Here is a 12,903-nt window from a genome sequence, read left to right on the forward strand (position 1 = left end):
CCGTTGGAGCTTAACACACACGATCGCGTGGAGAACCCGTCCGGTCCAAATCCGTAATCCTGCCTAAACTTTGTCCGTCCGCGGGATCGGCAAATCCACCGCGTGCGTTTCCGGACCGGGACTTCACCCTCGCAAGCGAGCACGTGGTGGCCTCGTGCGTTGCACAGCACGGACCTCGTGCTCGCGGCTGGGTGAACCCGGCACGGTCCCCGAAACAACTACAGCCGCTACTCGGCTTTCTTTACTTTGTCGTCGCCTCCATTCCACACACGCACTCCCGCGTGTTACGACGCTCACAGTCCATTCCATCACATTCACCCCGGGAGACGCGGCTGCGTGCTCCCGCATGCCCACCGACATCTCCCTCACATACCGCTCTCTCACACACACGGTCTCCCTTACATTCGGCCGTTCACTCACGCGTGCCTCACTACTCACACAAACCATACTACTTACACACGCGGGGGCACTCACCTGCGGTGCCTCATCCACACACGGCGTGCTGGGAAGCACGTACTCCGGCACCATCGCCACCACACCACTCACACACGGGGTCGCTTCCAGACACGGGGACGCACTCACACCTTGCACCACACACACAGGGACAACCACACTGGGGATTTGTGTCCCCACAAGGGTCTCCGGGGCCTCTATACCCCCCAAGCTCTCCGTGCACCTGTCCACAGCACTCCTCCCCTCGACCTCGCAAAGCACGACCGAACTCACCTGGTCGTGACTCGCCTCAAGGGGGCATACTCCCTCCCCTCGTTCCTGGAGGAGGCCATCCAGCTGCTCGCACTGGGCCTCCACCCAGTCCGCCAGCTCACCCCCATTATCCTCCACCACCTCCGTGTGTGTGTGTGAGTCACTAACCTTGTCCAATTCACCCTCTATCTCCCGTGTCTCTATACATTTTATTCTTTCTGTCGTCTCCTCGTGTCTATTGGTCTCTGCATCTTTCTGGCGTCTTTCCCTTATCTTTATGTAGGTCAACCTTGCTTTCTCCTTAAGTCGCTCCCGTCCTTCCCTGTTTTTCACTCCTTGCTCTTTCACGATCTCCGCGTACCTCATCCTTGCTTTCCGTCTTAATTGTTCTTTTCTCTCCCTCGCAATTCCTTTCACCTCGTCTCTTGTCTCCCGTGTCTCTATACATTTTCTCTCCTTGTTCCTTATTTCTGTCTCTTCCTGGTTCCTTTTTCCTTCCCATCTGAGTCGTTCTTTCTCTCTGAGCCCCATTAGCTGTTCGTTCTCCCTCCGGAGCTCCTCAATCTCCGTTGACTCCAATCTCGCTCTCCGTTTTAGTTGTTCAATTTCACACTCATATAGTTGTTGTTTTCTCTCCCACTGTTCCTCCTGCTCTTTGTTTTCCAATCTCATTGTTTCTTTCAATTGGCTCATTTCCTTCCTGTGTTTCATTCGCTGTTCTCTCACTACTCTTCCTCGTTTCCTCTCATGTCCTTCCTTCTCCAGTTTCATGGTTTGCTTAATTTGGTTAATCTCCTTTTTGTGTTTCATTTTCTGCTGTCTCATTACTCTTCCTCGTTTCCTCTCCTGTCTTTCCTTATCCAGTTTCATGGTTTTCTTCATTTGGTTCATCTCCATTTTGTGTTTCATTCGCTGTTCTTTGTCTATCTCCTCGTACTCCAGCCTCAGCTTTTCTTTCAATTGGTCAACCTCAGATTCATGTTCTTTTTGTTTTCTATTCCATTGTTCCTCTCGTTCTTCCCTCTCCAATCTCCTTGTGTCCTTCAATCTCCTGATTTCTCCTTCCTGCTTCATTCCTTGCTCCTTCAACTTCTCCTCGTATTCCAACCTATTTTTTTTCTTTTGTCGTTCAGTTTCAAATTCATACTCTTTCAGTTTTTTATTCCACTGTCTCTCTTGTCCCTCGTTCTGCAATCTCATCGTTTCCTTCAATTGACGGATTTCTTTCTCCTGCCTCATTCCTTGTTCTTTGTATTTCCTATTCCACTGTCTTCCTTGTTCCTCATTCTGCAATCTCGTTATTTCTTTCAGTTGGCTGACTTTCTTCTCCTGTCTGATTCGTTCTTCCATCATTACTCTTTTTTGCATCTCATTCTGCAATCTCGTGGTTTCCTTCAGTTGGCTGATTTCCTTCTCCTGTCTCATTCCTTGTTCTTTCAGTATTCTTTCTTGTTCCTCATTGTTTAATCTGGCCTTCGCTTCCAGCTGTTCGATCTGTACAGTGTGGTTCCTTAACGTTTCATTCTCTGTTGTCGTTCTTTCTTCTCTCACCATCCTCAACTCGTTTTGTAATTCCCTCTCTTTGTTTTGGTGTTTCTGTAACTCAGAAGCTTTCTTTTCTAATTCCTTTCTCATCTCCGCACACTCCGACTTTGCTTTGGCTTCTAATTGTTCAATCTGCTCAGTGTGGTTCCTTAACGTTTCATTCTCTGCTGTCGTTCTTTCTTCTCTCACCATCCTCAACTCGTTTTGCAATTCCCTCTCTTTGTTTTGGTGTTTCTGTAAATCAGAAGCTTTCTTTTCCAATTCCTTTCTCATCTCCGCACATTCCGACTTTGCTTTGGCTTCGAATTGTTCAATCTGCTCAGTGTGGTTCCTTAACGTTTCATTCTCTGTTCTCTTCCTTTCCTCTTTTAACATCCTCAGTTCGTCTTGTAATCCTCTTTCTTTGTTTTCGTGTTTCAGTATCTCAGAAGTTTTTGTTTCCAATTCCTTTCTCAATTTGCGTGCTTCTTCACTGATTTCATCTCTTCTTTCCACCGCTTCCCTCCTCAATTCGTCCCTTTTTTTTTTACTGTATTCATTTAGTTTTTTCTGCCATTCCTTTCCCATTCTAATCTCCCCTTCCAGGATTTCTCTTTTAAACTGGCTTGCCCTTACCTCTCGCTTCAATAGTTCCAATTCTCCATCTTGTTCGCGTTTTTCCTTTTCGAGCTTTGTTTTCCTTTCTCCTTCCTCCCTCAATTCTCCCTGCAGTTCTTCGAACTGTTCTGACTTTTCCAGCAATTCCTCCGCCCTTTCCTCGAGCTGTCTCTCTCCTCTTTTTATCTTCCATTCTAGGCTTTCTCTTTCCTGATTGCCTGTTCTTATCTCTTCCTTCAATTGTTCCAACTCCCCATCGTGTTCACATTTTTTCTCCTCCAACTGTATTTCCCTCACTCTCTCCTCCAGTTCTTTGAACCGCCTTGCTTGCTCCAATAATTTTTCCATTAATTGTTTTACTTCCAAGTCGTGCTCCTTTTGTTTCTTTTCGAGCTCGGTTTTCCATTCTTCCTCCCATTGTTTCCTTTCCTGGGAGATACCAATCTGCTGTTCCTCTATTCTTTTGTTCAGTTTGCTCTTCGCATATTCCAACTGACGGGTATAAAACACTACCAAATTCTTTTTCCCACGTAATTTGTCGACTCTATTGGCCAAGTCATGTTTTTGCCACCGAATTCGTTCCAGTAAATCGTCCAATCGCTGTGTCCCCCGTACACGTAATTTTTCTGAAGCGCGTCTGCGTGCCGTTGTGACTCGTCCACTCCACGTTGCACCTCCTCGATATATTCTTCATAACGCTTCACCTTTTCCAAGACATCCCCCAATTGTGCCTGAAGCCTGCCAATGCTCGCATAGTCATCCTGCCACGCCTGCCATGGCACATGCCGTGACCACGTGCCTTGAACCGGTGACTGGGAGCTCACGCCTCGTGCTGTGCCATTAATATCAGCCCGCTCCGTGCTGCACTGAGGTGCGATCGCGCTGCCATTGTGCGACTCCGTTTGCCGGCAAAGTTCGTGCTCAAGCCGCTCCCACTGACCACAGTTAGTGGTGGGGTTATAATTATAAAAAGAACCGACCTGGGCCATGGATCCTACATGACGACACATACCTAATACCCCCGGCTCCCGCTCGCCTTGAGACGCCATCTTATTTCTCGTAAAGGGTTAATTTAGCTCGCTCGTAATTTGGAGGGAATCGGGGGTCGCTCCTCTCACCCCTGGACCGATTCCCATGAATTTAGCCGGAGACAGGAGAGCCCGTTTTCCCGTTCTCCGATACCAGTGCCGTGAGGAGGGCGATGGGTTTGTATCGCACGACCTGACACCAGTGTTGCGGATTCGCGCCCGCCGGCGTGCGAACGGCCACGTAACTCGAATCGCGGCACGTCGCCCACCGGACGGACAATCCAGTCGTGACCCTCTCGGACTAACGGCGGGAACCAGTCACGGGTGGACCTTTCAGTCTCACCGCGATCGAGCCAATCGGCCCCCGCATGGGATAGGGTTGTTCGCCAAATTCGACCTACCTAAGTACCCACACGGAGGGCAGACCGGGCGATCGCACCTCGCCGCAGGTCGACTTCGGACACGGGCCACTTAAGCGACCCGTTCCGTACTATCGGGATAACCGAGCGGTGTTATTCGTCGACCTCGACGGTTCGATTAATTATCGGGCGTCTTAACCCACGACCAACCCTTTACGTGAAGCAAGATGAGGATTCAATGAAAGAAATGACGAAGCGAAGCGGGAAAACAGTTCAATAATAAGCACATTTATTTCACGATGAACGGAAAGCACACATATACAATTCCACCAAAAGCACATAGAAAAGAAGAAGACAAAAAGCAAATGCAACAATGCAGATCTAATACCGACTACGCGAGCACACGGCAACACTTATACAATTTTACTTCACAGACGGCGCCGACAACACATATTCCCAAAGCAAAAGAAAAGAGAACCACCCTCCAGGATGAGGGGGTAGGCGGGCCTGGGGCCGAGACCGTGTCGGGCCTACCCGTCTGATGATGAGACGCGGAGCGGCGGTGGTGCCTCAACTCCGCGGGCCTCGCGGACAGTGTCTGGTCGGGGTGGGAAGGGGGCCCCCTTTTGTCGCACCATCTCAGCGCGGGGGGAAACAGGAGGGGGTTGCTGATGCTCGGGGAAAGGAGGATTTCACAAAATCGCGGGTCCCGCGACGAGCGTCTCCACCACGACCTCGGTCGCGCAGCCGGCCTTTTCCTCCGCAGTTCCTCGAATCCGACGCGAGCACCCCCTCAACCGCCTTCGCCGCCGCCGCCTCTCCACAGCTCCGTCCTCTTCACTCCGACTCCGCGAACTCCCAACTGCACTCTTCCTCCTGCGAACTGAACTTCCTCGACTGACGAACGCGGCCCCTTATATCCCCCGTGGCCTCGCTCCTTCATCTTTGACCCTCTGCCTCCGACCTTTCACCTCGCTCCCCATTGGCCCGAGGAAAAGTGGGCGTGAATGCTTTTTGATCCATGAATTTGCATATAGCGACCGCCCTCCAACGCCCTGGAGGCGGGGCCAAACCGCCCCTCGCTCACCGATTGGACGGAACAAAAGTGGGCGTGAGTCGTTTTTGATCCGTTTTTCTTCAGAAAGTCCGCGATGCTTTTGAACACGCTGCACGGTGCGCGCCCTACACGAGTCCAGCATCGGTGCCCACGAGTGGCGCGAGATGACGGTGATGCGATGGTGGCGAGTTGTGACGGTAAAGGTCGTGGCGGTTGTGGTGAAGCGGCGTTGTGGTTGGTGGTTGTTGTTGTGATGGCTGTTGAGACGTGGTTGGTGGTGGTAATAATGGCGGTTGGTCCAAAATAAAGATAGTAAAAGAAAAACGGCTATCCTGAAGAGTCGCAGCCCTCATGAATGACATTTATTCCCTCTTGACAACGGGTTTGGGCCTAACTACACATATACTTACCGAGATATCTCACCTCAGGGACCTGAATGGTGGTTTGCGAATTTGGTCAACCGCAACAATATATATACATACATATATATATACATATCCATCTATATATATATATATATATATATACATATACATACATATATATACATATACATATATATATATATATATATATATATACATACATATATACATATATATACATACATATATATACATACATACATACATACATAAATACATATATATACATACATACATACATACATATATATATATATATATATATATATATATATATATATATATATATATAGATACACACACACAGTGGGGAGAAAAAGTATTTGATACACTACCGATTTTGCAGGTTTTCCCACTGACAAAGCACGTTGAGGTCTGCAATTTTTATCATAGGTACACTTCAACTGTGAAAGACGGAATCCAAAACAAAAATCCTGAAAATCACATTGTATGATTTTTAAATAATTAATTTACATTTTATTGCATGAAATAAGTATTTGATACATCAGAAATATAGAACTTAATATTTGGTACAGAAACCTTTGTTTGCAATTACAGAGATTAGACATTTCCTGTAGTTCTTAACCAGGTTTGCACAGACTGGAGCAGGGATTTTGGCCCACTCCTCCATACAGGTCTTCTCCAGATCCTTCAGGTTTCAGGGCTGTCGCTGGGCAACACAGACTTTCAGCTCCCTCCAAAGATTTTCTATTGGGTTCAGGTCTGGAGACTGGCGAGGCCACTCCAGGACCTTGAGATGCTTCTTCCGGAGCCACTCCTTAGTTGCCCTGGCTGTGTGTTTTGGGTCGTCATGCTGGAAGACCCAGCCATGCCCCATCTTCAATGCTCTTGTTGAGCGAAGGAGGTTGTTGGCCAAGATCTCGCGATACATGGCCCCATCCATCCTCCCCTCAATACGGTGCAGTCGTCCTGTCCCTTTGCAGAAAAGCATCCCCAAAGAATGATGTTTTCACCTCCATGCTTCACGGTTGGGATGGTGTTCTTGGGGTTGTACTCATCCTTCTTCTTCCTCCAAACACGGCGAGTGGAGTTTAAACCAAAAAGCTCTATTTTGGTCTCATCAGACCACATGACCTTCTATTCCTCCTCTGGATCATCCAGATGGTCATTGGCAAACTTCAGATGGGCCTGGACATGCGCTGGCTTGAGCAAAGGGACCTTGCGTGCGCTGCAGGATTTTAATCCATGACGGCGTAGCGTGTTACTTCTGGTTTTCTTTGATACTGTGGTCCCAGCTCTCTTCAGGTCATTGACCAGGTCCTGCCGTGTAGTTCTGGGCTGATCCCTCGCCTTTCTCATGATCATTGAGGCTCCACGAGGTGAGATCTTGCATGGAGCCCCAGACCGAGAGAGATTGACTGTTATCTTGAACTTCTTCCATTTTCTAATAATTGCGCCAACAGTTGTTGCCTTCTCACCAAACTGCTTGCCTATTGTCCTTTAGCCCATCCCAGCCTTGTGCAAGTCCACAATTTTGTCCCTGATGTCCTTAGACAGCTCTCTGGTCTTGCCCATTGTGGAGATGTTGGAGTCTGATTGATTGAGTGTGGACAGCTGTCTTTTATGCAGATGACGAGGTCAAACAGGTGCAGTTAATACAGGTAATGAATGGAGAATGGGAGGGCTTCTTAAAGACAAAACTAACAGGTCTGTGAGAGCCAGAATTCTTACTGGTTGGTAGGTGATCAAATACTTATTTCATGCAATAAAATGTAAATTAATTATTTAAAAATCATACAATGTGATTTTCAGGATTTTTGTTTTAGATTCTGTCCTTCACAGTTGAAGTGTACCTATGATAAAAATTACAGACCTCTACGTGCTTTGTAAGTGGGAAAACCTGCAAAATCGGCAGTGTATCAAATATTTGTTCTCCCCACTGTATATACATACATATATATATATATATATATATATATATATATATATATATATATATATATATATATATATATATATATATATATATATATATATATATATTGTTACGGCTGTGGAAATTCGCAGAACACCATAAAGGTCCTTCGTTCAGTTTGATCGATAAGTCTGTGTTCAGTTTGATTTCCCCACCGTTGTTTAATGGGTTTATTCGTGTAACAGGGCTGTGATCCTTTGAGATAGTGTTTTTCTTTTCCGATCATTATTTTGGACCAACCACATCTCAACCACCATTACAACAACCAACATCGCTCCCAAATAACCACAACGCCAACAACGGAACCATAACCACAACCACGATCGCTTCCACCACCATTCACAACCAAATCACCACCACCAACGTCGCTCTCGACCACCGCTTCACGGCGGCCTCCACCATCGCTCCCACACAACAATTACGCCAACCACCTAACCACCTTCCCCGCTATGCCAACTGTCGATCCCCTTCTCCACAAACCACATCACAACCCTCTCCGCTCATGTAAACCGTCTCTACGAAGCGAAAGAAATCAGAGGAGTTCCGATGGTGCGTGGATTTTCCCGCCTGATTCTCCCGCCTTGTTATTCCCCGCGCTCTGGTGTGGGGGAAGGGTGATGCGGGTCAAAGGTCATGTGAAGGAGGGGCCTCATTTTGGGGGAATGAATCTCCCTGGACCTGTGCCAAGAATGACTCGCTCGGCCCCCGCGAGGAGGGGGGGGCGAGAGGGCACGCCCCTTTTCTGGAAGCTTCCCGCAGGAGCTGGAAGGGGGGGCGGAGCGATAAACGGGGAGGAGCGAGGCGTTGTAACTGAGGAATATAAGGGCACGCAGGACGCCAAGTAAAGTGTTGTTGTTGGTGTCTTCTTCGTGGTGGTTTCGTCTTGGTCTTCGGAGAGTCTTGGGTTCGGTGGTTCGGGTCGAGTCGTCGGAGCTCGCAGTCGGTGGGGAGTCCGGGCGTGGCACGAGGGACACGGACGGGAGGCGCCGCTTTGCAGCTCTGCCGCGCAGCCTGTGCACCTGGGAGGAGAGCGCCAGAGAGAGCTCGCCCACCATCGCACCACGAGGGTGCAGGTAACCTGCAACGGTCTCATGGGGCCCGTTCGGTCAACCAGGCTCCACGCCATAAAGGTCTGCGGACCCTGTCTGGCGCCCTCGTCTTTGAGGCTGGCCTTTTCCTTTCTTTTGAATGAATGTTGGTGGCACTGTGTCCTGTAAGTAAAAACTGTTAAGTGACTAGAAAATTGCTGATAGACGGTCGTAGTGCTTTCACCTTGCTCGTGTCTTTGTCCCCGTCCCGTGCATGATTGTTTGCCTGTATACGTGTTCTTGAATACCTGCATTGATTGCATGGCTGTATATGTGCATGTGTGAAAATAATAAATGTGCTTGTGTGAATGTTACCTGTTCGTCATGTCTTTTTCCCCCATTGGAACGCCATATTGCATCTCGGAATGTTAGTTGGGTTTTAAATACCCGTTAAATAGAATTGGATCCGGCGAGGTTGGGCGATAATACCCGCTCAGTTATCACTGCAGAACGGAACGGACTGCTTGAGCGGTTCGTGTCCAAGCCGAGGTACGGTCTCCCGGTAGGCGACCCGCGCAGGTACTTCGGTAGATCGATATTCGGCGATTGACCATATTTTGCGCGGGTAGAAAATTGGCTAGGCCGTGGTGGGGTTGAAGACCCACCCGTGACAGGGTTCCGGCGTTGTTCCTGAAGGTCACGACTGAATTGTCCGTCCGGTGGGCGGCTACGATTAGTGAAAAGCGGTCTTTCGCACGCCGGTGGGCGCGAAATCGTAACATTATACATAGATGTATATATACACATGAATATATACACACATGTATACACACGTATATATACACATATATATACACACATGTATGTATACACATGTATATATACACTCAAATATATTCATATGACTCGACACAAATATATTGTTGTGGTTGACGAAATTCGCAAACCACCATTCAGGTCCCTTAGGTGAGATATCTCTGTAAGTATATGTGTAGTTAGGCCCAAACCCGTTGTTGAGAGGGAATAAATGTCATTCATTCGGTCTGCAACCCTTTTAGATAGCCCTTTTTCTTTTACTATCTTTATTTTGGACCAGCCGCCATTACTACCACCACAACCACCACCAACCACGTCTCAACAGCCATCACACAACAACCACCAACCGCAACGCCGCTTCACAACAACAGCCACGACCCTTGCCGTCACATCTCGCTCTCGCAAGCATCGCATCACCGCCATTCCCGCGCCGCTTGTGGGCACCGACCCTGGACTCGTACAGGGCGCGCACCGAGCAGCGGGTGTAAAAACACCAGCCTTTCCGAGAAATCGGATCAAGAATCATTCACGCCCACTTTTCCTCTGTCCAATGGGGAGCCAGCCAGAGGTGAAGGGTCGAAGGTGAAGGAGCGAAGCCCCGGGGGCTATAAAGGGCCGCGTTCGCTCGCCGAAAAGGCAGTTGTTGAGGGAGTTTCTGAATCGGGAGATAAAAAGAGTTTCTGAATCGCAGTTGGACGGAGTTGAGAAGAGTGGAGAGTGGGAGAGTTGGAGAGTTGGAGAGTTGTGGCGGCGGCGAAGGCAGTCGAGAGGGCGCTCGTGTCAGAGTCGGGGAGCTGCGGAGAGGGGAGGCTGGTAACGCGACCGAGGTCGCGGTGGAGTCGCTCGTCGCGGGACCCAAGCCAGCGAGATATCCTCATTCCCCCGAGCATCAACAACCCCCTCCTGTTTCCAGTGTGAGAAGGGGGCCCCGTTCCCACCCCATTCCAGGCAGTGCCAGCGAGGCCCGCGGAGTCGGGGCGCCGCCATCTTGCGGCTCATCACCAGACGGGTAGGCTCGACGCGGTCTCGGCCCCAGGCCCGTCTGCCCCCCTCATCGTTGAGGGTGGCCCCTTCCTTTTTCTTTTGCTTTGAGTATATGTGTTGTCGGCGCCGTCTGTGAAGTAAAACTGTATAAGTGTTGCCATGTGCTCGGTAGTCGGTAGTAGATCTGCATTGTTGCATTTGCTTTTTGTGCAGAATTGTTGAGTTTCTTCTACTTTTACATTTGCTTTTGGTGTATAATTGTATATGTGTGCTTTCCGTTTGCCGCGGAATAAATGTGCTTTATGTTGAACTGTTTTTCCCGTTTCGCTTCGTCTTTTCTTTTATTGAATCTCCATCTTACTTCACGTAAAGGGTTGGTCGTGGGCTAAATACGCCCAATAATTAATCGAACCGTCGAGGTTGACGATAACACCGCTCGGTTATCCCGATAGTACGGAACGGGTCGCTTAAAGTGGCCCGTATCCGAAGTCGACCTGCGGCGAGGTGCGATCGCCCGGTCTACCCTCCGTGTGGGTACTTCGGTAGGTCGAATTTGGCGAGCAACCCTATCCCACGCGGGGGGCCGATTGGCACGATCGTGGTGAGGCCGAAAGGCCCACCCGTGACTAGTTCCCGGCGTTAGTCCGAGAGGGTCACGACGGGATTGTCCGTCCGGTGGGCGACGTGCCGCGATTCGAGTTACGTGGCCGCCCGCACGCCGGCGGGCGCGAATACCGCAACAATATATATATATATATATATATATATATATATATATATATATATATATATATATATATATATATATATATATATATATATATATATACGTATGTATAGACACAAATATATACGTATGTATATATATATATATATATATATATATATGTATATATATATATATATATATATTTCTATACATAAAATACATCCATATGTATGCACACATTTTTATATATAAAAACATACATACATATTATATATACGAGTGGTGTTCAAAAAGTATTTGATGCAGTCGCGTTGTTCAGGTTTTTCCGTCATTTTGTCAAAAACGAAAATCCGACGGCGCTCACTTACACTTCCTCACTCATCGGCGGTCTGTCAGCGACTGACAGCTTCTGCAGGTGGGAAAATATTCACGCATCCGAATTAGGATCGCCAACATATGTGCACCAAACCACGCCTCCCTAGCTTCATTTGTTTACGCACGAAAAATTAAGGTTGGATACTTTTTGAACACACCTCGTATATATACATACTAGTAAAGTTGCCTGTCTTGGACGGGCGTCACTGGCAACATATGGTAAAAGACAGATAGCATGAATGTATTTTAAGCAATATATTATGTCATTTTTATCCATTGATTATTATCATTCAGGTTTTCCCCTTCGACTGTCCTGCAGTAGCTCCACTTCGATGACATTACCACGTAGTTTAGTGACTACACAACGTGTACCATTCGTGAGTTCCGGAGGATCCATGGAGTGCATTAAAATTACAGGGCACCCTACTTTAAAGTGATCCAGAAGGCTGGATCAGTTTCGTCTACATATTCATATGTTGCAGATTTTAGCTGATTCTGAAACTGTTAACAGCAAGTCGATCGGATGGTTCTGTGATTTTCTACGGTAGTAAACAGAAGTACGACTTTAGCCTGTACGCCACTATGCGGGACCCGAGGACCTAATACTTCACAACAAACTAAAAACTCACAAAATTTGAAGATATTTCAAATAAACAATTTATTATAATATCAATTAAATATCATTTTTATCCATCGATAATATGAATTGTTCTGTACAGCTATAGTTGTTCTCCTGAGATCTGCGCATCCATCCACGATCTATGTTCTAATGAAGTGCAGTTGGAATAATAAAAACAGCACCGTGCGGGAGTGTAGGTAATCTCTCCAAAGCTCGCGGAAAGCCTTAAAATGCATCACGATCAGTTTGATTGTGAACAGATATACGAACGGATGGACATCGAGACCGGTTTTATTAGGTCATCATGAAGGTACCGCTTGATATTATGCATTGAAATAGAGATATGAATACTCAAGTGAGCTTATTATATGTCGATGATTGATAGCTTATTGACAGCTCAATAACATGAGCAATTTACTATGGCGTATAGTGATTAATAATAATGTTACGGCTGTGGAAATTCGCATTACACCATGAAGGGCCCGTAGGTGAGATATCTCCAAGTACATGTGTAGTAAGCCCCAAATCCGTTGTCTCGAGGGAATTTTTGTGATTCTTTCGGGCTTTGAGTAAGTCGTTTTTCTTTCCCTATCTTTTATTTAAAACGGACGAAAACTGCCAACGATGCTGGTGGGTTTTTCGCGCCATTCTTCTCCGAGCTTGGTGTGAGGGAGGAGAAGGGGGAGGGGCAGCTCGCCACCGATTGGTGGATGACCAGCG

At 47.6% G+C, this 12,903-nt stretch overlaps 1 protein-coding gene across 1 annotated transcript; it reads right to left on the bottom strand.

The window, feature by feature from the left end:
* Positions 1–2,067: 2,067 nt before the first annotated feature.
* LOC147017800 (uncharacterized) lies at positions 2,068–4,022 on the bottom strand (the record flags this gene model as incomplete). Its single annotated transcript, XM_085899919.1, has 1 exon — positions 2,068–4,022. A coding segment is annotated over exon 1 (1,128 nt), but the record flags the coding sequence as incomplete, so codon positions are not given.
* Positions 4,023–12,903: the final 8,881 nt, after the last annotated feature.

The sequence above is a fragment of the Eptatretus burgeri genome, chromosome 10 (genome assembly GCF_056783735.1).
Source record: "Eptatretus burgeri isolate ZD-2024b chromosome 10, Ebu_testis_v1, whole genome shotgun sequence".
NCBI classification, from domain to species: Eukaryota; Metazoa; Chordata; class Myxini; order Myxiniformes; family Myxinidae; genus Eptatretus; species Eptatretus burgeri.